Here is a 27,880-nt window from a genome sequence, read left to right on the forward strand (position 1 = left end):
GCTAGACACTAGAAATGCATTGAACAGACTGTTCAAAAAACTGTATTGTTCTTGTTCATTGTCATTAGTAGCCCATGTATTTTGATTCTTATGAGGTAATGACATATAATAACAAAGGTTATTTTCAAATCTTACTACACATCTTTTGCTCAGCTCGTTTCTACGGGAGATAACCACATCTACTGAGATAATGCACCAGATGTAATTCAGGGAATAACTGTCAATTTGAACCAGTATCTGTAAAATAATCTATTTTCCAAAACCAAATTGCTTTCTCTACATGACCTTTTCTTCCCGTCATAACCACCCTATAAAACTCTGCCTTTCTAGTGTGTAATTCCTTGACACTGCAAAGCATCAACTGAGAATTTCTCTGGTACCTGTCTGCTGTTCTTTTTTTGGTCCATGACAAATTTTTTGTATAATTTCTTGCGAATGTATATTTTCCTTCTGCAAACATTCATAAAGGGAAAGTACATATATTCTGTTCAGGATCTCTTACACCTTGAATACAACATCACTTTTGCTATAACTTATATTCTTATGAGCTATAACTTATAAGTCTGTCTTTTGTACCAGACATCTGATATAACAGAACTTCCTTTGACTCCATCAACCTTCCAAAAACTCATCCTGTCTCAAAGTGGGTCATGATCTTTTACATGCACCACAGAAAATATATTGAGGAGTCTTCTATTTCAACACTTATTCTGTCCTCTATCCTTAATTCAAATGCCTTTCAAACCCTGACCTCTATGGAACAGAGATTTTCTGTGGTAATGCCTTGAGTCTGGAAGGGACTCAATTCTGACCAGAAGTAACACAACACTACCAGCTAGATTTTATTTAAGTTTGTGTGACAACTCCAAGATCAGATGGGAAATAGAAGTTTGATAGAAGAAGCATGACTTCTGTACTTAAACACAAACACATTAAAAAATACACCTCCATTCCTCTACAACTCTGATGAAGTTTTAGGCCAGTGTGTCTCACACTGCTTGTAAAGTCAGTGCTTTGTTCCATTTCCATCATACCAACTACTGGAAGTACACATTGCACTTTTAGGCATTGGATGCTTAGGATTCTCTGCCACAAGGCTTCTTCCTTTATCTTTTTACCTTTTTCTCTACAATTATCTTTTTCGTTTTCTTGAAAGTAACAGAAAAGTTCAGCTAGCAAGAAAAAGTGAACACCTGAATATATCAGATATTATAAATTATAAAATTATTATAAAATTATAAATATAATAAAAATAAAAATATATAAATATATATTTATATATAAATATATAAATAATATATATTTATATATAAATAAATAAAAATAAAAATTATAAAATTATTATAAAAATATATAAAATCAATTATATATTTTTAAAATGCTAAGCCCATATTTTTCCCTGCATGGCCATTGGTCATGGAAATATGGCCAGAATATGCCTCAACTTAAAAAAGAAAAAAAACCCAACAAAACAGTAACAGTATTGTAGCACATTATTATTGTCATTGTCCCTTGGATTTGAAGGCAATTACTTCATCTTCTGTTCTAATGCCAGGGTTGGGAACCCTTTAAAGAAGTAATCTGATTATACCTATCAAGCTGTGTAATAACAGCTATCATTTGCTTCATGGGCTAAGGAGAGTTTACAATTATAAACAATATCTACCATAGTCCAGCCATTAAATCCCTCTGTTCATTCAGAGACATAGGTTCTGATTCAGGCTGCTGTGTTTACTTACAGTGCAAAGAGAGTACCTTGTAGCACCCTACTGGTGCACTTAATAATAGCTGTTAAAATTCTACAGAATAGACTTAAATCTTCCAAAAAAAAAAAAAAAAAAAAAAAGGCAGTAGATTGCCAACCCTTAGAGATGTTCATACTTCCACATCTCAAATGCTATTGTATCCCTTCTAGACATGTGTGTCTAGCAATGTCTACTGAGTTCATGTGAGCTTACAGGTCTTGAAATTAATATGTTCTGAAAGCAGTAGAGAAATACTATCTCTTCAAAGAAGTTATCCTATCTCAGAAGACTTTCTAATGATGGCAAGAACCTCAAAACCAAACCCTTTAAGCTTGTCCTTTGCTGCCAAAGGACAAATGAGTATGCAATCATTGTTAATGTTCTATTTCTTTGATCTAATTTTGTTTTGAGAAATTAAAGAAATTCTACAGTACTAGTTCATTCCCTGTAAGTGAAATGTTGGAAAATTCTAAAAATAGTCTCCTCTGCTAGAAAATAAAAAGTCAGTGGATATCATTTTATTCAAGTGAATCATATCTCCATTAAAGCAAAAATGCATAGGTCGAAATATGTGGATGGTGGACAGTAAGTTGAACATGAGTCAGCAGTGCCACTGCAGCAACAAAGGCAAATTGGATCCTAACCTGCATCTACAGGGGCATTACTAAGAGTGATAGAGAGATAGAGATGTGATTATCCCATTCTACTCATCGTGTGTCCAGCGGCGGTACAGTTCAGGTCCCCACAATTTGAGAAAATGACCAGACTGGAGAGGGTCCGAAAAAAGGCCACAGAATGATCAAAGGCTGGAGAACTTATTCTGAGAGAAAATACTGAAGTAGTTAGGTCTTTTCTCTGTGCAGAGGAGAAGGCTTGAGAGGACTTCATCATAGTATCCAGTACTTTCTGAGCGGCTACAAAAAATACAGAAACCCTGTCGTCACAAGGAACTACATGTAGCAGACAAGGGGCAATCAATAAAAGCTGCACTGGAAGAAGTTTCATCTCAACATAAGAAATATTTTTTTTACAGTAAAAACAATCATCCACTGGACAACCTCCCCAGGGACATGGTAGAATCTTGTTCACTGGAGGTTTTCAAGATGATATCTAACAGGGTGATAGATAATCTTATCTAGGCTCCCTTTCCCATGAAAGGTTGGATGAGATGATCTTTTGAGCCTTTTTCAACCTGGACTGTTTTGCAATTATATGTTTCTCTGATATGTGTATAAAGCAAAATTCTAAGTACAGCATATTTGTTTCTATAATGAACAAATACAAGGCTTGATTAGATACACAGTTCAATTTCTGGTTGTGAATAGTAACTAGAAATAAAACCCAGGAATATATGACATGTTGTTTTCAAACCAAAATATGAACACTGGACATAAGCAATTAAGCATTCACTGTATTTTCTAGCAGAATATGCAAATTTGACATTCAAATCAGACTTCTAAAAAAAATTCATCCAAGCAAAACCACTAAGAACATAAGCAGTCCAAAGTTTAAGTCTTGCTCTAACTTTAATTACTTCACCACAATTTCGTTTAAGGGCAAGGCACTTTAGTAGGTTATCATTTTGCTCCTCCCAACTGTTTCAAAAGTCAAGTACAATTTCCCCTGACAAAATGTGTAGTGGATGGAATTTTTAGACTGAGAATTTACAGCAGAGTAGCGTGCAGGGAGTTCATTATAGCTGTGAGAAGGAAGGCACTTGAAGAAGGTGACAGTATTGTTTGCATAATAGGTTTGCCTGTTGCAAACTAAGGGTAACTGCTGAACTGGCTTAATAAATTACATATCTTTTTCAGTTGCTGAAGAGGATCACAGCAGGTTCTGGAAGAAAGAGGGTCAAAAGGCTGATTATATGAAGTAAAAATCAAAATGTTATGGGATATGCCATTAAAAGGTGCATGTAGCAACACAGATATACACTGCTGTTAAACTCAGATTTACAGGACAAAGGAATCTAATGACCTGTAATTCAGAGCCACAAGGCTTTTAGGATGGGAGGATTTGATGTGCCTCTTCTCCCTCAAATGTTGCTGTGCAGCTACCCCATTAAGACCGAGTCCTAAGTTTGAATTTAGCATTTTCAGTGGGTAGTACAAGTTTATGCCCCATTCAAATACAGGGTTTTTTTCTGTTTGCAATTTCAGTATTCTGGCCTATGATGAGATTTTGTAATATATTCTAAGGCCATAGATTGTTAACACCACTGAGCCAAAGGCATCACCATCATCCCCTACTACACTTTAAGTCGGTTTGAGGACTATTTCAAGGGCTAAAATGGAACCATTGTGGCAATTAGGTCTTGGTATTGACCACAGTAGAAGATAACTTTTTTAACATTTAGCTATTAGTCATATATACACAAGTAAATAACATCAGATTATGCTTATTAGATTTAAAGTGGGAAAGGACCAAGATAGGTGATACTAGTTCAGGAAACGAAGTTGCACTGCTCTCTAGATTAAACAAGTCAGCAGGGAAGGAAAGGGACCACATATCAGATTATGTCCAGTGCATCTCTGGATGCTATGAAATGAAAACTGAAGTTCTAAGCCAAAGCTGAGTGAAGTCGATCTCTTCACTTTTTTTTTGGGAGGGTGGAGCTGTTCAGACTCAGAATTCTCCATGACTGACTTAAGCTACCTTTGGTGTGAGTAGCTGCATAACAGATTCAGCTTAGGACATCATTAGAGCTAGCAAGAAATGCAAAGAGAAGAGCAGAAAAGCATTAACATATCAGAAAATCTTTTATGTATCCACACACAAGCACACACATATATAAAGGTCCATTGGATCTTGCTAGCATTTGCAGTAACAAACACTGCTATGAAGATATTGCTGCCCATGTGCGCCCTGGCACTGTTGATCTATCCCATTCACACACTATGTCTCTTTGCCTTTTTTTTTTTTTTTTTTTTTTTTGGGATTCTATCAGCTCTAGAAAATGGCCAGTACTTTTATTGAGTGTCTTGAATCCAAAACTCTATTTGATAGTCATTGTAGGCTTCATGTGCAGTAGTCTTTGTCTCAAGAAGCACAGTGATCTTTACATAAACAGGTTGACCTTTGTAACTGGCATTTTGTCAAGATGGGCTGAAGGTGGGAGCGAGAGGAAAGAGGGGAAGAGGAGCCTGTGCTACTTGTTGCTGCAAGAGAAATTGAACTCTAAGGCAAAGAGGCAAGATGGTAAGCCTTTCATTTTTATAACTGCATAATGAATCATACATATGCAACCACTACTACACTTGAACACTGCATTTTTTTTCATTACTAACCATAATATCCTTCCTTTGGTCCTTTTCTCCCCTCTGCTGTAAAGCAAAAAGACAATCAAAACCAAAGCATACTGAATCATTGGTAATATCAGACCACTCTACAATTCTTTAGTAAAATATATATATATATGTGCATATATATATATAAAAACCATGCTGACAGGAACAAACCAATGTGATGCCAGGGTAATCTTGGGTTTCTTCAGTTGCTGAAGATTGCTCTCACAACAGATTCTGGAAACATAAGACTGACAGAACTGCAAATGCACTTGAATGCTTCACACTGGAGCTTAGACAGATAACTGAGAGAAGACAAAAACCTCGATCAAAAAGCTCAACAGCAATTACAGTCTCTTTTAAAGACCACACGTAGCACAACGGACAAGTGCTGGTGTATTACTGATGGTTACTCCATATTGTACAAGGTATATACATCACATAGTGTATGTGGTCACTGTGATCACGGGAAGCATGGTGTGCCTTACATACAGGGATGCCAAAGCTTCTGCAGGGTGTTCCCTGACACGGACTGGCTTTCAGTTTAAAAGTACCAAGCTCTCAGCCTAATTATACATAGGGTAATACGTTTTTATTAGCCATAAACGCGAGTGTCTGCTTACAACACATATGTAGGGGAGGGGGCACCAAGCTCCATAAATGCTGTCGCTGCCTTCCTGTCCCACATACACCTTGAAATTCAGCACACACTTTGGAGCCGCTATGCGAGGAAGAGATTTTTCCACCGAGCCATCTCGTGATTTCCATACAGAGAGCTCAGAAGCGCCCGGAAAGGGGGGATGAAGGGAGGATGCTTCGCTTACCCAGGCCAGGGAGGGTGCATGAGTGATTAGCAGGAACATTTCCTCCCATCCCTCTCCCCTCACTCCGCAAATGCTTATCGCCGTGATGTCCGCCTCCCCGCATAGCTCCGAGAAGCCAGTTCCCAACGCAAGAGGCCCCTCTGCTGCCTTTCCCTGTCGGGGAGGGAGAGCGCGCTCAGTCCGGGACAGGGAAGATGAAGCGGCCACAGCCGGGCGAGCAAGCAGGAGCAGAGTGCGAGGAGGGAGAACCGGCTCCGGGGGAGCCTGGCTGCGGAAAAATTGATGATAATAAAAAATCTGAAACAAAGGCTTGGCCGAGAGGAGAGGGAGAGGCTGGAAGCTGGGGTCCTCTTACCCGGTAGATACCGCCGCTGTGGCTCGCTGGATTGCGGGTGGAAGAGAAGGAGGAGCAGGTGCTGCGCCACACGGCAGCCAGATAGCTCCCCCGGCGCCGTGCCGTGCTCCCACGGGCTGTGCCCCGGCCCCGTGGGCTCCTTGGCAGTGCCGTGCTCTTCCCCAACACCCCTCCCATCCCCCCCGCTGCCATGTCGCCCCCGCCCGGTGAAGCGGCCGAACAGGGGCCGTCCGCCCCCCGCTCCGCGACGCCCCGCACCCAGCCGCACAGGCAGCCCCCTCCCCCTTTCCCGCCTCCCTCCTTCCCCGAGGGAGATTGGCGAAGTCCTGTAAATCCTGACGCCGGCGCGGGGAGCTCTGCGGGGAGGGCAGCTTCGGGCTTCATCCGGTGTCCGCTCCCTAGCGCCCCAGCCTGCCCCTCTGCCGCAGCTGGCGGGATGAGACACGCTCTCGCCCCTCTCCGGACCTCCTCGGCTCCCTATAACCTCTCACTTCTCAGTGCTGTCTTGTCATTGCTCTACCTGGCTTGGTAAAACCCATCTCTTCCTGCCTGCTGTTGCGATCCCACAATTTGATATCCTTTCCTTGAGGATCACTACCACCACCACCAAAAAGCCCACCCCAACCCTAGTAAATCCTATCCCTCCCCTCAACTATTCTTGCTATTCGGATTTCCTTCCCTTTCTCCTCCCTCCCACACCCCCACACCCCCCCCCCCCCGCCCTTGGGTCTTGAGCGTCTCTCCCCACAACACACACACACACAGGCACGCACGGTGTGAATGGTTTTGCTATACTTGCTGCTGTGCTACACAGAGCTGCTGATGGTTTCCAAAGTCCCACCACCATGCAAAGCTCTCCTTTAGCTTGAAGCCGCTGATCATGGACTATATGCTTACAGTCGGGATGCATTTTGTTCACAGCCGTCTCGCTTCCTGCAATTTCACCCGGTAAGTAGGCTTTAATTCACGTTCAGATTGCTTGTTTTCAGGAAAAACAAAGCAAAGCAACGTCTCAATGGCCTCGCCTTGCTTCTGAACCTTTCAGTATCCTTGCGGGCTCCACTTTCTAAACTCGAAGAAATTACGAAGCACCAATCCTGATTGCCTACATCCATTCCGTACGTTAGTCACCGCTTTCGGCACTGAGTTGCAATCCGCACCGCAGTCTCACTCCCACAGTCTTTACTATCATCCTGCTTATTCATCACCTTTTATTAATGTTTTCATCAGGCACTGTACCTGCTACATTCTCTAGTTTAACCCTTGCAGATACAGCTGCTCTTATGGATGCTGGAAGGGCTCAGTATTTCTCCTCGTGTTGGAGGGTGGACAGAAATAGATGACGGTTAAGGGAGCCGTGAGCGTGCCTAAAGGAGTGTCTGGAAGCCTGCGTGGGGAGATAAGGTGGAAAAGTTCATTACCCTTTCTGACTCCCTGAAGAAGCTTGTTTTAGGAGTGGGGAATTATTTTCCAGAAGGGATAGGAAAGGATTTCCAGGCTTAATTAAATCTGTCTTGTCGCTTGTGCTCGAAGGTGACAGCGCGCCGGGCTGCGCGGGCTGCGGCTGGAGGGAGGATCAGCGGCTGCTCCTGCCCTGCCGCTCCTGCTGTCGCTTCACGCCCTTCACGCATTCCTGAATCCCGTTACACCTCCTGGTTTTATGTATAACTATTTTCTGGAATATCTGCATTTTTCCCTGGCCTGAGGAGCGCAGGAACGCCCAACATATATACGTACCTGCCGCGTTTTGAAGCATAGACTATCTTTTGAATCAAGTAGGGGCTTCTGTACTTTGTAAGAAAAATAGAGGAGAGCACCAAGGAATAAATACTTTTTTTATTGAAAAAAAAAAAAAAAAAAAAGGACAAGTGCCTTCAGGGCGCTATTTGTGTTTAATACTTCCAGTATTTCTGTGTTTCTAATTAGCGGCAGAGATCCTCCCACGTTCAGTAGCAGAAGGTAGGCAGGGAACATGTTACTTTTTGCGGGGAGGTATTCCCTGGGCTTTATTTAACTCTATCGTGTGGTGTGCAGGATAGGGGTGTGTGTGCGCGTGTGTACAGTCGTGTCTCCAAAGTAGTGAGTGCAGACATCACAAGGAAGGTGCTAAAGGCTTGCGAGCAGGTAGAGATGCCAGTAAGAGATACGAATTTATTGCCTGGTGGCAAGCAGAGGACAGGAAAGATCAATGCCTCCTTCAATACCGTGCTCTTGAGAATGCTTCCCAGTCGCCTCCTCCCCCCTCCGCCTCCAAATTGCTGGCTGATGTAGGGAAAGGGGGAGTGAAGAAGCCTTTCAGGCATGCGATCCAAAATTCATCCTTCCTGTAGCTCTTCTCTACTCCCGGCAGCTCGAAATCCCCCTGTCTACTCTTCTTATCTAAGCGTCCTTCTCCCAGTGTCTCTCCTCCAGGAGGTTTTCCTATCACCGTCACTGCCGACCTGCCTCCCCTGCTCCCGCCCGCCCCCCCACCGCACACACCTCCTGCCTCGGGGCCCTTCGCACGGGACTAGTGAAAGATTTAGTGAAGATTTAGTGAAACAAATCCCAGCCATTTCTCTTGAATTACCCGACTCCGACGCTGCTGCGGCTGGGATCCTCCCGCACCAAGCTGCTCAGGAAAGTTTACTTGCAGTCATATCCCCTTCCCTTCCTAGGTGTAGAGGATTACATGGGTAAGTGCCTTTCAGAAGTTCTACCTGATTTTCAATACCATTTTTTTTCCCCCCCTTCTAACCTTGGGGAGAAACAAACAACCAAAACTGGGAGTCTTGAGAGATTTACTCGCTGTGGGAATACCTCACCCAGTGAGCATCACCTCGCCGTGCTAGTTAAATGGTAGCTCTCTGCAGAAGAGATTTATGTGCCTATCAGCACAGTATTTCCCGGGTTTAAGAGCACTCTATTTTCCTTCTGTGCCGACGGGGGTGAGAGATGGTAGGACACAGGATGGGGTCAGCTGAGTTGTTTAGATCACAGTCACTGTAATGGATGGCAGTAAAACGGTGCCTGAGCAGTAAAACTGACACAGGTTGGACCGGGTGGTGTTTCTGTGCGAAGCAGAAGCCAAGAGGGGGACACGCCAAACCTTTTGCATACAAACATCAAATAAATCAATGCAATTAATGTGGGCTTAATGGGCGATTGCAACAAGCAAGCGTGAGGCATGCTGAATAGAGAAGATTCTCATTAGCCTTGCCGGTTCATTTCCAGCATTCAGCCTTCCCAGACTAGAGGATACCCTCATACTGGGCTGGATGACTCAGAAAAATACCGGGATGTAGAGGCAGGAGCCTGGCTGTTTTGCTTTGCTTTGGCTGGTTCTTTTGCTTTTTGTACAAAACACTGGTAGTGTGATGCCTCCCAAAACCCGTGGCCCATTCCCAAGGGAACGGTCCCAAACAGCCCTCTTCATTTAGGTGTCCAGACTACCTGCTTGTCTGTCTGATTTCACTGCCAAGGATTACCTCTGCTTCCTCTGCTACCTTCATCTCCTCTGGAGCTGTGTGGCTTTGGGACTCCTCTTCGGCCAGGAGTTTCTTTCTTAATTTCAACTGTTGCCAGAGAAAAGCAGACACCCAAGGAGGGGGCTTTGGCAAAGGAAACACCTGTAAAGATGTATGTCAAAGGCCATCCTGACTGGTCATCCACCTGCACTTAACCCTACACTGTTTCTTCAAGTTGTGTTTGTCCCCGGGGCGAGGTACCGTGAGGGGTGTGGGAAGAGGGCTCGTTGCCCCTAACGCCTTGCCTGCCACTGGGAAGGCAGGCAAATGAAGGAGAAATCAAACCTTCAAGAGAGCGGCTGTCTGCTCCACTCCAGCCCAGAAAACACCCATGTGTGCAGGCTTGCCAAGGCTGCCGGCAGTGGGGAGGGAGAGATACTTGACCGGAACGAGTTAATCAACGGTTGCAGGGTATTCCAATCACGATTCCTGTGTCACCTCATAGATGCACTAGCCAACCCTAGGCAACAGAAGCATGAACTACATGTAGCATGGTGTAAAAAGCAAGGTAAAGAAAATAGGGCGTATACTGTATGTTGGAAGACAGGAGTTGGGCTTTTTTTGGCTACAATTTCTGTGCTATTTAGAGACCATCCTGCATTCAAAAAGGTAAGGGCTTTGTTAACAGCAATCTGTATTGTTGTTCACATCTGAATTCAAGTGCATTCTCTGTGTACCTTTCACTAAATGTTAAAATTGTGTAGTGCACAGAGTGGGAAGAAAGTGGAACATGGTATGATTCATTGTTTGGGAATCTTGTTGAAAGACTATGTCAGTTTCAAGTTGTGATGATTTCTTTTAGAGATTAAGCAAGTGTATGCATGTGAAATAAATTCATGACCGGCAGAAGAATGTATGTGATAAGTGAAGGATGTTCTATTGTAGCATCAAAATCAGTCATGGATCCATATCAAATGAAGGCCAATGTGCGATAGATCTGAATTTGAAAAAAATACGTAGAGTAGTTCAGAGACATACATCTGACAAGAAAGTCTGTCAGAAGAAACAAAAATAACTTCTTTCTTAGAAAAGCCCACATCTAACTATTTAAAAATGTCATCATAAAGAATGCTATAAAAAGAAGTGAAGTCAAAACCTTATAGTCTGTATTTTCAAACATGAGTGACACTGACACATTAAGTATGCAGAAACAAGGATAAGATGGCCCTACCTTCATTTACAAGATAAAAGAAATAAATTCATAGGAGCAATCCATTTAGATATCAGACTTTACAGACTATTGTCAATGCTCAACTCCAACCATACAAGTAGTTACTTTTTTTAAATATGTGCTTTCTCAGCTTTACGGTATTCTGAGAGACCTAGCTTTGAGAATATAAGCATTTGACTTCTCTCTCTTCCTCTCTGTATTTCAGTGTAGCAACTGAACTGTAATCTTAGATGTTGTGATGATGCTGTCTAATTATCAGAATTCCACAGCAAAACTACCTAGAAATTGTTGCCTTCAAGCATTTTTCTCTCTAAAACATGTACATAATTAAAGGAATGGGGGGTGGGGTGGAGGCACAAAATATGCTATATTTTCAGTAAGCTGATCCACCTCCAGTGAGAGCTAACTTCCACAACAGACATGGAGTTCATCAGAGTTGCTGTGTTTGGGATGCTTGTTCATGAAATGCTGAAACACTTGTGAGTGAAAATGTTAACTAGGAAACACGGAAACAAGCATCTGGGTATTCTACAGATCTTGCTGCAGAAGGCAGCATTTGTACAACAAGCCAACAATAAAACTTGAGGATCTTCAAATGATATAATGACGCCATTTCATCCTCTTCTATTTTTTCTACTATGGTCTGAACGCTATTGTGAAGAATCACTTACAGAAGTCTACTCATTGTTTACACCAATGTGTGTCTGAAAAGTTATTTCTTTAGTCACATACATTGCAATGACTTTTCACTCCTCTCAGCCCCAGGTAGAGAAGATGATTTATGAGACTAAAATATTTTTACTCCGTTTAGATTAATTTGAAATTGAGTAATCATATCTGACTATGATCAGTCTAAGAAATCTCTTGTTTGAGACACAACACCTACTGAAAATAAATGAGAGCCCTTTCCATCAGCAAGCTTGCTTTTTCAGCAGTTGTTGAAAATCTAAATGGAAAATTGGAAGATCAATAGATTTACAAAATTTTTTGCTTAGAAGAAAAAGGGAGTGGTCGGAAGTATTAGGTGATACTTTCTGTAAACATTAAGGGTTTTCTAGCTGTATGCCTAATGAAGCACTTTCTTATTCATTCATATGAGAGCAAAATCATCGGAATACAAATTTAGCCAAAATATTCTTCCAAAAAGTTGCATTAAAGAAAACTGTCATGCTAGACTGCTGCAGGTAACTTACAGCCAGTCATTTTGTGGGGAAGTTATTTTACTTTTCTTCTTGATCTCACCATTTACCATCAGAGAGCACTTTTCAAAAATAAAGTTGCAACCACATTCTCTTCGTAGCATTGTTTTCCTGTTGTTCAATATTTCTGCTGTTCAGTGAGGGCCTGATTTTGTACAATTAAAAGAGATCAGAGCATTGTTAATAACTTCACTGAAAGCAAGATCAATTTCCAAGATAATAATTTGGAACCAAAATCAGCCTCAGATTTAGAGTTAAAAGAAACAAGCATCATGAACTTACATGCTGCATACTGAAGAATGTAAGGCTTTGCATATCTTGGGTGAAATAGCATTAAAATACTAAAGAATTGAAGGATTTTTAACCTGATCTTATGTCAATTTAGGTCTCAGTTCTCTATCATCATTGATAGATCAACATTTCTCTATATGAAATTGAGGAACATTGAGAGCTCTATTTTTTGAAGTGCCCCACTGAGCTGCGGGTGTTTAGTATCTTGTGACTCAAATCATCATACTGCTGAAAACTGTAATGTGAATAACTCGGTCTCTTAGCTCTGAAATTAATCATTTATATGTATCACAGTAAGTGTGCATACATAAACATAGTTTGCATATACATATATATACATAGATATAAATATGTATGATTTGCACTATCCATTCATCTCTCCACACACATGGTTTGGTATAATTACTCTTTTGCCCTATCTCATACCACGTGATCAATTATTTAGCACAGTTTTTTTCCCATCTCCTATTGAAAGTCTCCACTTGCTCTACGTGCCACAAAATAATGCACTGATGAGGAAAGAAGGACACTCTCTGCAATGTTAAAGTTTTTAATGTTTAACTAATAAGCCTCTCACAAAGGCCACAGATTTTGTTCCACTTTCAAAAGATTGACCAGGTATATATACTGTTAGCTAAATTAAGACTATTAAATTGCAGTGCTTTCTCTTATAATGAGGTGAGCTCCTGAGATTCGTCAGTCAGATACATTTACTGTAGCAGTCACATTAATGATTAGAAAATTCTGCTAATTTGCAGTAACACCTTCACTGCCATGCCTATCAGCACTTGATTAATGAGAAAAGTGATTTCTAAGGTATTTATTATACATTGCCAGGTAAAGGACCTAAATTTGAGGAATGTGAATGCTACTCCGTGCCTTTAACCCTTAATATTCATGTCGACTGAGAACTCTGTAGAGCTAAATTAAGCTCTTTCAGCACACATAAATCTACCGGAAATAACAAAAACAGCTGGTTAACTGAACATGGATGACCACTCTGAAGTCAAAAGGGATTAATAAAATACATTATAAATACATTCTTCATATATTCCCTCCCTCCCTCCCCTTTCTCTATTTGAAATCTCTATTTCCAAAGAGGCTTAACATCACTGGTAAAAAATACTGCTGCATGCTGGAAAATGGTATTGTGGGTTAAGGTGGCAGCCCAAGAGTTTACTTTTAATTAGCTATTGTTCACCTAAAACATTAGTGAACCCTGTTCATTAACAGTTTGGAGGACAGATGGAACAAATCTTCATTACAACAAATTTTATCTTATATAATTTTGTCTTGTACTTTGAACACAAAAATTTATATACAGGTAGCTTATCTATATATGCATACTTTAGATTCTTGACAGTGATCATATCAGCACCTGTATTTACTTATAGTAAAGACTTAAAAACAGTGCAAGCAAAATATCAGAGTTCAACCTTTTGTTCTTCCATCTTGAGCTGCTGGGTGATCTATGAGGCAGGGCTTACACCCACCACTTTTCCATAAGAATGTGTAGATGCTCAGCATTTCTTGCATTAATCACCTTATTCCTTAGTTTTGTACCAACATTTCTAATGAATATGGTTGTTTATGTAAAGCAGCAATGTTTATGCAAGTGGAGACTCATCCTTCTACCAGCCTCTGGAGATTATGAATTTATTTCACATAGAGACATTAGCTGGTGATGGCCATTAGTAGGTGATGTTCCCTTTTTTAATCACTGCTCCTGTGGGATATGAATCTGACTCACTGGCTTAAAAAATGAAAGCTTTAGTAACTTACTAAGTACCCTTTAAGCTATCTGTTAGTACAAGTTTATTAGATTGATTCACATTAGTTGAAGAGACAGTAGTGGCTTTTTTTTGAAACATGCTCTTTTTCTTAAAGCAGCTTAATTTCTTCATACCGGTTTGTCTTAGATAGGCAAAGTCTAGAACATTTTTCCCCCCACCCCTTTCTTTTTTTTTAAAAAAAAGGCTATAATAAAGAAAGTCTACGTTCCTCATACTTAGAGAAACTGCAATGATCTGTAATCTCTAATAAACAGACTGTGTGTCTTTTACTCTGAACTATAGAGATACTAGCTGAAAGTTTAAAGCTTTTCAGCATTATCTTAACACCTTTCTACTATATCAGAATGTGTTTTTCTGTGGGGTACGGCAAGAAATTGTGATAATTTTGTTAGTGTACTAACATGGTTTTAGACTATCACGTAGATAAAACAAGACAGCAGGGAGATTGTAATTTGTGATAAAACTTTAAAGCCCAGACTTTCTTTCTGTGTAACATGATGTTCACAAGAAAAACATCTTTTAACAGACAGCCCTTTTTTCTTTTTTTTTTCTAATTTTGTAATTTTTTCTAAACTTGTCAAAAATCAGGACTTACAAGGAAGCTGTGGTGTTATATTTATATGAGATAGCAGGCTGCCCACTACATGTGACATAATTATTACTTGTACAATCAAGTTTTTGTGTATTATCCATCTTGAGGAGCAGTTAGTTCAGACTGGCTTGCTGAAGCCTGAATCTTAAGTCAGTCAGCCATAAAGTCCCCACTCTTACTATAAAAAATTAATGGCTATAACATGAACATTTAAGAGGATCTGGCTACTGCTTATATAGCTACAGGCTTAGAATGTTGCAGCAAAGGGACTTATGAAAAGTCACATAGCAGTTTATGGTAGGATCTGATGTAGAACTATAGTCTCTTGAATTCTCTGTAAGTCCTATCTCAGGAGCTTGCATAACAGGAAATAAGTTGTTTCTGACAGGAGAACAGGCGTGATGTAAGTTGTTTATTTTTTTTTTTTTCTGCTAGCATAAGTAACTTGGAGCTTAGGAACCTGAAAACTGTTTTAAACATCCATTTACACCAGCTGAAAACAAGATACATCATCTGTGAAATCAGATGTAAAATATGCTATGAGCTCTGGAGCACTTTTATCTCAAAAGGCATGATAGAAGAGCAAACCAAAACCATTACCATTCTACTAGATAACAATGTTAATAAATAAAATATATAAAATCATGCATTCTTATTGTAATGTATCAGAAAAGTGCACTGAAAGAAAAATGCCATCACATTAGGTCTTTATGTAGATTATTTCTAACTACTGGTCTAAGCTGTAACCACTTATTTTCAAATGGAAAATAATATCAAGAAAGGTATAAATCCTTGATCAGATATCACTTAACTAAAATTGCAGGACTATATCTCATGCCAGAGCCAGAGCTCCTAAACCAAGAAATTAATTCTCAGAAATAACACCCCCCCCAACATTTTTTTTGTGCTAACATTTCAAAACATAAACAGGATTATGGTTTAGATTAAGTAATATCTGAGGGTATGGAAGTACATGAATCTAGGCCGTAAACTAGATTTTTTAAATACGTCGATATTACAGTCAATAGAGTTCAATACTTCTTTGGCCCTCTTCTTAAAACCAGAGAACAGCTCATTATTGTACAAACAGTATTAGCACTTCAACAGCTTCAAAAACCTATTTTTGTCTGAGACTGACAATTCCTTTCCCCTTCATCCTTTTCTGAAGGTTTGTTACAGAATCTCCAGAAACAGAAATTTTAAGTAGCAACAAAAATAGTCAGCCACTCTGTTAGTAGGATGACCAAATTCTTTCTTATTTTATGACATTTTTGTCATCCAATAATTTGAAATTACTCTATAGACATTAATTTCCTGATTTCCTGAACAGAAACTATAATTAAAGAAGCCTAAGGGACTTTTTAATGGTTATATGATAAAATTACAACTATACTTCAAGGTAACTCTGCTCCAAATACTCTCCTTCCTCTTTAAACTGAATCTTCTTCAGCTCAACAATTTGTTGAGCAAAGTTTCCTTTCACCTCATCTCATTTTAGTTTAATATAATTCTTCTGCATTAGAGAAAAATCAGTTATATTTGAATTGGTCTTCAGACTTGAAAACCTAAAAGCTTTAGTGTACAACCTGTAAATAGCTGCTTTTTCCCATTCTAGATGGTAACAACTGAAACAGCTCAGGGTTTTAAAACTGGTAGAAGGAGGAAATTAAACAGGTAAAAGCTGTTTCTTACTCTGATGTGGTTCACTGGATATAGATAACTTAGACGTGTTTTTTCATAGCTCACTGATACTTAGCTAATAAATTGGGCCAGAAAACTCTCTGGGGACTAATAGTTATAAATGAAAAAGAGATACACTACTAGAACTAGTACTTCATGACTTTTCAGTGATAGTTTAATATTTAATTTTAGGGTGTACTCTACAAACCTTAAGGACCTACTTAACCACCATTGAAACATACCCCACATCATAGCAGTGAATATTGAAAATTTTAGGTTAAGCATTGAGTTTTGAAAAAATCCAGTAAGCTGGAATGCAAGCTTCTAAATATGTCTCCTGTTAGGACTTTTTCCAAACTCAAATGCTCCAGTATGCAAAATTTCATGTCACAGTGACACGTGATAGCGTGTGCCTGAGGAAATACTGGACCAGGGACTCTTCCTATGCTGTTCTTTTCTTTTTCTGTAGCACAGATCCCAAATGTATTCAAAGAGAGCTTGTTCTGTTTCCATTCTAACTCTTTTCATACCGTCAGATGTTTTAGCTGAAAATTTTTGAGTTACTTGGGAGAATGTTTAGCTTAACTTGTGCAATGGGGGAGTGATTAAGGCTGAAATGTCAAGTACATTTCTACATGTAAAGTTTTTTGCTCAGTCCATATGCACTCATGTGTTTGGAAAGTTAAAGACTTTATCCTGGATGAACTTTCATCATCGCTAAAGTACAGTAATCCAGTCTAGAGTTGGTTTAAAGCTCTTAAAGCAGCTTGTTTTTTGTTTCTTTTTTTTTTTTTTCTGTGGCTTTGTGGTATCCTGGATATCAGTGATCTGAAACCCAGGGCTTTGTCAGGGTCCTGCTTTAGCAGTTCCAGAAATTCATTTGATTTTGTCTCCTTATGTGCTGATGGATTTTTATCTTCCAAGGGCTTAGGTACCAGCCACTATCTAAAGATTAGGAATTGAGACGCCATGAAGATAGGGACATTCTTTCTCTCTGTTATGCACCTTCACAATTTATGTTTGAGGCTTTCAAGCTCTTTCATAAACCATGCATTCTGCCTTTACATGGTAGAGAAGAGTGGCTCCTCATGGCTCATGAGTGCAGAAAGAAGGCTAAAGCAGCCAGGGTCTGCAGTCAAGCTGGGAGCCAAGCTGTGCCTCAGTGACCTCCAGGCAAAGATCTGTGCAGCTAGGCCTGAGGTCCAGCCAGCAAGCCCAAGCACCAATGAGGGCGCTGTGACAGTCACACCAGAACCACTCAGGCAGAGACAGAAGGTCCAGGAGACCCCAGTCAGCCTCCAGGGTGGGCTGAGGTACCAGATGAGGCTAGTCAGGATCACTGAGGCCTGTTTGTGCACTCAAAGCCCTGACAGCTAATTTCTTCCCTTCAGTGTATTTGTTGAAGGAACAGATTGACTTGTTAAGGCAGAAAGACTGAAATTGCAATCTGGGGACACTGCCCTTACGTTATCAGTTAAAGCACATAAGGATCCATTTGCACAGGAGGATAAACTTAGATTAACAGATTGAAAAAGTGCCTGAGGGAATTTATACATCATGATCTGGGCAGCAAAGGAAAAAATTAGGTCTTTTACAAATATCAGGCATTAAAACAATTACCTTAGTACACCTGACAGCCAGTGTGTACTTTGAAGGCTAAAGAGATCAGCAGTAGCTGTACCGGGATGCAATAGAAATCATGTGGGTGCATCCAATTAAAGACTCACAGGCACTTGCAGGACTGAAATTCTGCAGGAACAGTGCAAACACCTAGGCATGTTTTGTGTTCAATAGCTATAACCTGCAGCAATCAACTCTCATGTTCCAGACAGACCTGATGATGGCTGCAGAGGTTGATCTGACATATGCTTTCTTTTTCTGTAGGTGCATTTTATATTTCTCTTCTTCTCTGATGGCTGACATGAGTAGAAAAACTGCAGGATTGTTAAAAAAAAACATAAAGAAAATCAGATGTTCTTTTGTTCTCTGTTTTGGCTTTTGAGAACATAGTTACAGGGGTCTTGTCCTTGTTTCACACAGCAAAGAGAGAAGAAAGATGAAATCCAGCAGTGGATGAAGCTCTATTTGAACAAAAAAAAGATATTGCTTTAGGTTGCACACAGTCAAAGCAGATACCAGGACCTGATATGAGGACCCCACTTATTTTTAAGCCTGGAACATAAAACTTACTTAAGGATGTTAGACATCATAGAATTATTTTCTCATTTCATATTTGCCAATGCACCTACTTTTGAGTCTCTGCTGAGGACAGTTCTTAGGTCGGGACTTATTGTAGCTCACAATAAATTACAGAGAACAAGCTGATTCGACCCCCTCACTGAGAATCATCTGTTGGCAAATATATTTTGTCTATCTAGATGCCTCCTACTTCTTGCATAATGGCATAAGCTGTACCGTGCAGCTCATGTGCATCATATCTGGCGGCAAGGAGAGCTCTCCATTGTTTAACTTCCTAGGCCCCTATTCTGATTCTTTGCTCTACAAAGCATACATGTTGGCTGTCTTGTTACTGCACTAAGCTTCTGATGGTTCTCAAAATGCGTGAAGGCTAAGCACAGTCAAGCAGCTGCCTCTGAACCTAGGAAAGAATAGTCCACCTCAGTTCATGAGTCCTTTTGCTATCCTTCAGGAAGTTCAGCTTGGGAGAGTTTATTCTGTGGATTTGGGTATCTTCCTTTGAAGAACAGAATCCAGAACCAGTGGCACCTGAGAGCAGAGCACAAGTGATATGCTCTTTTGCTCTCTGCTATACCGTCCTCCTCTTGGCTGATACCGATTATAACACTTTCTGCTATTTTGTTCCATAGCACATCATCAGCTTCGTGGCCACTTAATTTACACTTGACTCTTTGAGAATTTCACGGACAGGTCCCTCCCTAGGTCTCATTCATTTAAAGATGTTGATTTGTGAAAAATAGCTTTTTGAAAAACAACAACAACAAAATCACTTATTATAACACAGTGTTCTTATGAGTAGGTCCTGTAGTGCTTTTTAAAGGTAGACAACTTGATTGTTACACATCATGCTTCAGATGAGGAAGTGAAAGCAGAGGTATAAAGTGATAAACTCAGGGTCTTGTAGCAGATAAGAGTAATCTCTGATACTCAGATTATTGCTTTGTTCTTTATACAACATTTTTTTTTCAATTTTTCAGTGTCAAAATAACTTTGGAAAAAATGGTTCTGATGTATCGTTTCTTTTATGAGCTTCTCTGTTTCCCATTCAGCTGCAGTGAGTAAAATGCTGCTTCTTGCCATTGATTCAAAGTTGATGTCACTGGTAGCATTCCTTAGAATTTTGTGTAATAGTTAGAATTATCTTCATTCTTTTCTTCCGTGATGTGCAATCTAAAATATCAAGTGTATCCTGTTACACTTCTTATCATACTTCTTCAAAAGTAGTAACTTTGAAAGCCCTAAGGCTTATAAGTGAGTGGAGAGATGGAAGGAATACCAAAAACCTCAGAAATGATAACATTATGAAATTGAAATTACTGAATTCTAACTGAAATCTACCTACCTATAAACAGAATTGGTTGTTTTACACTATCTGTTCTCAGATTTTTTTCTTTCTTTTTAAAGGGATATATACTTATTAATTACTATATGGATCAGTTCAAAAAAGCTAGGCTTTTTGTTTTGCATAAAAGTGCACCACTTTAGAGACATTAAGGTTTCTAACTCTTGTGGAGAGATGAACATGGTGTTTCCTGATAAGTTACTTATTACTTTCATTTGAAAGGATTTATCTGAGAATAACAACCTTAAATTTTTATTTCATCATTATGAGAAGTTACAGCCAGGAGAATCCCACGTCATCATAGAGGATTCTCAGCTTGCAATGGAGAGCTTGGACGTTTCAGCATTTTCATGGAATTCTAGTGAGCATAAAAACCAAAGTCTTCAGAAAGACCCTCGTCCTCTTTATTTCTGCTGTCAGAAAGACACCTAATTGAAATTCAGAAGGAAAGAGGGAATGACAGAGACAAGGCTGTGCTCCTTTCTATGGTGCTGAGAGATTGCAATGGCACTGTTCCATGTGTAACAAAGGAAAGAGCATATCAGACCAAGGCCACAGTACTTTCCAGACTTGCATAACAGAGAGAAACATTATGTTTGTTTTGCACTTGCCAGTGCTCTATTCTTGGATAATATAAATGCATGGATTTTACCAGCTATCAGCACCCTTTACGTGTTCATGGAAGCTGAGGCTTAGCTATGGGATTTCCAGAAGTTGCTGAGTCAAATTAATTTGCATTATTGCTAGTGAGGAAACAGTAGTTTTCTAACAAAGAATTTAGCCCATTATGCTTCTTGAACTCAGTTGAACCTCAGAATTTAGAAGAGAAAGGACTGAAAACTTATTAGAATTCTGAAGTGGTAACTGGGTGAAACCCAGAGAGTAATTGTGCTGAGCATCTATAATTGATAATTGTCCTCTAACCTAGCTCATCAAAGAGGTGACATATTGACATGACAGTTTTGTTTGAAAGATGTCTTCTCTACAGAGTGTCTTCACCACTTTAAAATCTTCCAGCTCTATTACTTAACAGGTGTTCATTTATTTTTCAGCTCTCACATCCCACCCGAAAACCAGCAGGTACTCTACTGCAAATTTAATTCAGATTGTTCCTCCCTTGACTTCTGTGATGGCTGTTGTAACTACAATCTTTGTATGTTCCACATGCCTATAACAGTATTCGAAAAATGTTTTCAGGACATTTGCATTCATTAGAGAATTTGAATATTTAAAATTCTGGCATATTTTTCACACTGTAACCTCAGGAAAATTCTTTAGGCTGGAATTTTCTAAATGATTTTTAGTAGGAAATACCCATTCAAATCCCTCTAACAGTTAAAAAAAAATCTTAGCCTTGGTCTTTTCATGTCTCAGCTCCTTATTTGTTAAATTGAGGTAAAAGTTTACCTCTCAAGGGTGTTATGAGAATTAATGCTATGCAGACTGATTCTACAATGATAACACAATATAGAGAAGTGGGTATCAGTTAGAAATGCACATATTATTTTACTCTGCCTAAGAACTAGCTTTATACTTATATTCTTTTAGAAAATACCTTCATATATCTTTAAAACAAGGAGATTATTCTCTTCTGTAACTACGCAGGTTCTTTAAAGGTGTTTTGCCTTTATGAAATGCTGTGAGGTATAGCATTAAGGAAAACATAGGGCATGGCTCTTACCTATTCCTTTTCAAGTGCTCTTTTGATCTAGTTTAGGGGAATGGTACATATACAAAGTAATTCATTTTCCAATCCTAATATTATAATTTTGAATTCAAAAGGGACTCAATTAGTCATCATTATAGTTTAATGACCTGAAACATTTTAGTGTAAGGAATACTTAGAAAAGTAAATCCTACCTCTTGTAATTTAAACCATTACATGATTTTTTCAATTGAAAAGATGATTCAGGAAATATAGAATGTTATGTCTTAGCTAGTGATTTTATAACAGCAGTAGGTATGGAAATTAAAATTCTCATTATGCTCATTGTAGCTTCATTTAATGACAAGAAAGTATGCCCAGGGTCTTCCTAATCTATGAAAAGGATGATGGAGGTGAAAGAGTATGCTGTCCAATATATTTTTCCCTGATTTATAAGTAAAGATACAAAAGTTTCTGTGGATTTTCACTCTGTTGTGATGCAAAAGAGAGGAGAAGGACTTGGAAAGTGTTGGTTGATGAGAAGCTAAACATGGCAGTGTGCATTTGCAGCCCAGAAAGCCAACTGTGTCCTGGGCTGCATCAGAAGGAGCATGGCCAGGAGGTCGAGGGAAAGGATTCTCCTCCTCTGCTCTGCTCTTGTGTCCTGGAACCCTGCAGCCAGCTTTGGGGTCCCCAACACAAGAAGGATGTGGACCTGCTCATGGAAGTCCAGAGGAGGGGAGACCACAAAGATGCTCTGAGGACTGGAGCACCTCTGCTATAGAGACAGGCTGAGAGAGCTGGGCTCGTTCAGCCTGGAGGAGAGAAGGATCAGGAAAGACCTTATTACAGTCTTCCAATATGTAAAAGGGGCCTACAGCAGGTTTGGAGAGGGACTTTTTACAAGGGCCTGTGGTAACAGGACAAGGGAGAATGGATTTAAGCTGACAGAGGGTAGATTTAGATCCAAGTCCAGATCATGTTATAAACAATTACACTTGTACCTAAAAAGACAATAAACCTTAACTATTTCTTTGGTGATATAAACAGATTATTATATTATCAGACTGTAAATTCCTGTTGGTTTATGTGAGCTTCTATGCACTTCTTGAGGTAGCTAACTTCCTGCAGCTGATACGCTCATAATCTATACAAAAGACTCTTCAGAATATTCATGTCTCAAATATGTGCACAGAGCATATTTATTCAGTTACACCATTTCCATGATAATGGACAGGTGGTACTGAGTGTGCAGAAATGTTCTATTGGAAACATCCTTTAAATTACTGATGCTAAAGAAATTTTTTTTTTTGCCAAATAAAGAAAATCATAACAAGGGGCACTGTAAAGATGTCATGAGTGCTGGTTTGAGTGAATGTGAATTTAAAAATGTTTTTCCCTATACACTCATCACTTAGAAAAAGGAATGCTCTTGCATTAATACATTTTAATTAATTCTGTGCTGTTTTATCTTACATAGAATACTAGAAGCGTTTTTTTCTATATTTTTAAGAATCTACATGACTTTGTCATTTCAGTGTTTCTGAGAACTTCATGCTCTTGCATAAATGTTTTCACGAAATCTGAGCAAGATATAGAATCATTATCCCATTTCACAGGTATGGGACTGAGGTATAGACAGAAACTATGGCTTGTCTTCACTGAGTTCCTACATGAGGCTATGGTTAATACTTGGTTTTGATTGAACACCCAAACCATTGTTTAGGCTCCATTTAAATAGTGCTTCTGATTCATTGTTTTGGAGTGAATTGGACTGAAAGTCAAGTGCTGCTGTAAGGGATACTCAAAATTGCAGAGTCTGGAACTTGAATAACTTACTGAACTCATCCCTGTGGGTAGCTCCAGTGCTACTGATCAATGCAGTCACTCTTTGTCCAGCTACAGTAGTTTGAACAAACTAATGTGTCTGTTAACTCTGTTTGTAGTGAAGACAAGCCATTAAGTGACATTTCCAAAGACATAAAAAAAAAAAAAAGCAACATGAGTCTTCTGAATCTCATCTGTTTTCTGTCCAGTATCTGAACTGTGACCTTATGCATAGACACTGATGAATGATTTTGTAGTGATGCTAACAGGCAATAATTCTTGTGTTGCATATTTTTTATTAATGACTAGCATTATTGGAAAAATACCCAACAATCCCTCCCCTGCCAGTATGTAAAGGTTTCCCTTCAACAGTAAATATTATCACTGATGATTCTAATGAAGACATTAGTTTCACTGTGTTTGAAGCACTGAAACACTCCACTGTTAACTAGCCTAGTGGGGTTTATGCTAATGTAAAGTGTAATAAAGTAGAGGCTACTATCTCTTTAAGCAGAAAGAAAGGAAACTTGTTTCTACTTCCAAGGGATGCCTAGTGTGTGCTTATCTAATTGACTGTGTATTTTGTCTAGGTGTTGAGGGAAAGCTAAGAGAATGAAGGCTCTAAGTCCCCAGTGGAAGCATGATATGGCGATGCAGTGCTGGTGCTGAATTGTTCTCTCTGATGGCTCTATGGGAGTGGATAGCACTGAGTCTTCATTGCTGGGTTTTAGCTGTTGCTGCCGTTTCGGATCAGCATGCCACAAGCCCCTTCGACTGGCTCCTGTCTGATAAGGGACCCTTCCATCGTTCACAGGAATACACAGATTTTGTGGACAGAAGTCGACAGGGATTTAGCACAAGATACAAGATTTACAGGTATGAAGCAAAGGGAAAGCAAATACAGAGATATCACCCATGGAATTTGTAAATTATCAACAAGGGTTTCCTTAAAAGAAAGTTTCAGATGTGGGAACAAATCCATAGACACAAAATTCATTGCTGAAATATATACAAGGCCATGTATGCACTGTGTACTATGGAAATGCCTGCTTGTGTTTCAATTTTGTTTAAAGAACTATTGGTAATTGATTATGTTGCTTTAGAAAACAGTATTTATTACCTACCTCTACTCTCCCCTTAGTGACATGAAAATGTCCTAATGTATTCAAACACCATGTTTGATTGCAGAGGGCTAACATGAAACACCTTGATCATGCAGCAAGATCCAATTAATTGCTTTCAGTGTGGCTCATCAAGACATAAGCTGAGACATTAAGAATGAAATTGTGGCTCCACAGATACTGCTGGCAAATTATGGACTTCATTGTACAAATCCGGGCATTTCAAAAGTGTCTCAGAAGGTTTAATGTTAGTTTAATGTTAGTTTAATGTTAGTTAGTGTTTTCAGAAGCAGTTTTCTAATGCCTGAAGGACTGAACAGTAAGGGTGACTATGAATTTTAACAGAAGTCTAAGGTGTTTGGTCCAATCACAAACCTCAGCATTAGACTGGCCCAATTCAGACTGAGAAAAGAAAAAACAAAGGAAGACTTCAAAAGTATAAGTCTGAATGAGAATATGTGACTTGCTGTAGAATTGCTTTCATAATACGATTGAAACCTCTCAGTTTCTAATGTTTTGTGATGGCAGTGGTGAAATACCTTAATAATTTGCAAGAGGTATAACTCAGTAACATTGAACAGGTTTTTCAAGGACATGGCAAATAGAAAGAAGAGGAGAAATAAGGGAGTATGGGAGACTAAGGACCGAGAAAACAACTGTAAGCAGAGAGACCTTTTCACTTCATATTGTTATAGGTCCCTCCTGTCAGCAAAGAGAAAGGGGTGGCAGCAGGGCAATATAGGACAGATTCTTAACTTCCCTAATAACTCGTCAACCTATAAACTCAGACCATTTTGGTATGAAAATACACATGCTGATTTTATTTAAAACCATGAAAGATTTTGAGCAACTTTCATGATGATTTTAAACTTCTTCAGTGGTATCCATCTCATTAGAAGAAGGCAAGAATGATATATGCGTATACGTATATCATATTTAGCTCAACATTCAGCGGCCTGTGACAAAACTGCTGGTCTCAGTCTGTAAAGATTTTTTTTTTAAGGAACTTGCTTTATTTTCCTTTTATAAATATATGCAGTAGAGGGCACTCTGTCGCAGGTCAATTTTGCAGTGGGTTTCTTTGCCATATATAGAGAAATTAAACACATTTTGAAAATAAAGTGTGATTTGGAAATATGCTTGATGAAGAGGCTTGTCTTAACAGAACAGCATTTCCCAGTATTTACTGCACTTTAAAAGCCAGCTGTCAGGACCAATAATGTAAAGCCAATAATACAGAGACTGAGGCAGCATATTTTATTATTATTCTGTATTAGTCAACACTGAACCAAAATAATATTACTAAAAACATGAAAGATGGAATTGTATTTCATTTCAGCTCTTTTAATCAGGTCTTTGAGAATTTTTTCTCCTCTCAGACATCATTACAGAAACACTGTTAAATTTTATAGATCTCTAATCATATAACTAATATTTATTTGGGTATGTACCTAGGTTTCAATTTACTTTAATTTACAAAATCCTACAGAAAGTGTTTCCTGTGTTTATGTCTGTCCTTTGCCTATTCTTTTCAAGAAATGAGCCAGGAAGTCAAAAGAGGCACAAGCTACCTGAAACAAAAGAAAATCTGCATTTTTTTTTTTTTATTTAGTCCTCCAAATACAAACCTAGCTGCAAAGTTTCCTTCTAAAATATAGTCCTATTACCAAGTAGTGCAGAACATGGTGACCTTGTTACAAGCCTTGCACTGTAAATTTAATCCCTATTGCTTTTCTGTGAGCTTTCCCAGGCTAAAGGATCTGGAGTCTAATTGGTCTGTTCATTCCCTCACCGATCTTTTACCTAATGAAAATGATCCCTCAGGGACACAGTCCTGAATTGAATGGAGAGGTAAGGAAGCCTGCATTGACTCAGCTGAATCATATTAGCAAGAAAGAAAGGTGACACTCCAAACAGTGCCAACAGAAGGGACTCCTTTTCCTTTGCTCTTCACTTCAGCCCCTAAAGATCACACATGAAACTTGACATATTAAGTGCAAAGGGGAAGGAAAGTTACCTCTATTAATTTTAACATCCACGCCAGGTCAAAATCCGTAGGGCTGAAGAAGGGTGAAGAGTGTGAAAGATTCCAGCAGATTATGTCCCATTTTAATCCTTTCTGGTAGGATGTTGGTAACACAGTGGTGTCAGACAGAAAATGACAGAAGACCTCTTTTTTTCCCTCTTTTGGTGAAGGAGTTGTCTCCAAAAGAACTGATGACATTGTTACAAGTAGCAGCTCTCCTTCCATGTATCCAGGTCAATAGCATCCAAACCAAACCTCACCCCCACCCCACCGTGATCCAGCCCTTTCGGGTAACTCTCCGTTACATCCTTGGGCATGACGTACTATGGTATGGAATACCGCTTTGGCTAGTTTGGGTCAGGTGTCCTGTCTCTGCTTCCTCCCGGCTTCCCCTCCTCCCTGGCAGAACATGAGACTCACAAAGTCCTTAGTCAGGGTAAACATTCTGACCAGCAACTGAAAACATCGGCTTTATCAGTATTATTCCCAGGCCAGAAGTCAAAACACAGCACTGCACCAGCTACTAAGAAGTAGAAAAAAATGACTGCTACTGTTAAACCAGGACAAATGTGTTGTAGGAAATTTCAGTGGGAGACTGTAATGGTGTAGAAAAAAAAATTAAATCTCAAATCAGTAAATTCCCTTTTTTTTTTTTTAAATTTGAAAATGGCATTCCCTCTTATAATCAAGATCCTACTAAAAAGCAGAGAACATATTATTCTGTTTTTGATTAATTGGGTAATGCATATTTCTGTAAATACCGAAGTGCCAGAGGTGAAAACCTTTATCCTGCGCCATTGTCCGACACTGATTTGAATGGGATCAAGGTCAAGTAGTGTAGGTCCATGAATGATTAAAATCAAGATAACAGGACAGAGAACTGGAAAAGCACATATTAAAGAGAACAACAAAGAATTCTAAAATGAAGATTGCTTCAAACTTGATGGAAAATTTGTCATTTCTTAGCTGTTGAGTAAAAAAACATTATGCTACTTGTTTTTATTCTGGTAAGTGCTATGGCACGAGACATACTGGTTTTAAAGTTTGGTTTTACTTAAATATATGTGGCAATTGTTTTCAATAATGTCCAGTAGTTTCATTTTTTCAGTTCTTAAATTACATAATCTGTTTGCATTTAAAATAGATGAAGTCCAACTTTTAGCTTAAGCCAAGAACACATTATCACTACACAGACTCTTGTGCTTGTATGTCTGTTTTTTCCCTTACTGTTTTATGCCAATGAGGCAAAAACCAACAGCTTTGTATCCACACCCCTT

General features: G+C 39.2%; 1 protein-coding gene across 2 annotated transcripts in view; it reads left to right on the top strand.

The window, feature by feature from the left end:
* Nucleotides 1–24,096: 24,096 nt before the first annotated feature.
* BRINP3 (BMP/retinoic acid inducible neural specific 3) overlaps nucleotides 24,097–27,880 on the top strand; it is a gene marked incomplete at both ends in the record, with an annotated part of 200,938 nt that continues 197,154 nt past the window's right edge. Inside the window, one exon of one of the 2 annotated variants that reach the window (XM_080623038.1) lies at nucleotides 24,097–24,332. In XM_080623038.1, coding sequence (XP_080479164.1) covers nucleotides 24,097–24,332 — 236 coding nt within the window. The remainder of the gene's footprint in view (nucleotides 24,333–27,880) is intronic. The other variant, XM_080623039.1, reaches the window with a different exon arrangement.

The sequence above is a fragment of the Psittacula echo genome, assembly GCF_963264785.1.
Source record: "Psittacula echo genome assembly, chromosome: 7".
NCBI classification, from domain to species: Eukaryota; Metazoa; Chordata; class Aves; order Psittaciformes; family Psittacidae; genus Psittacula; species Psittacula echo.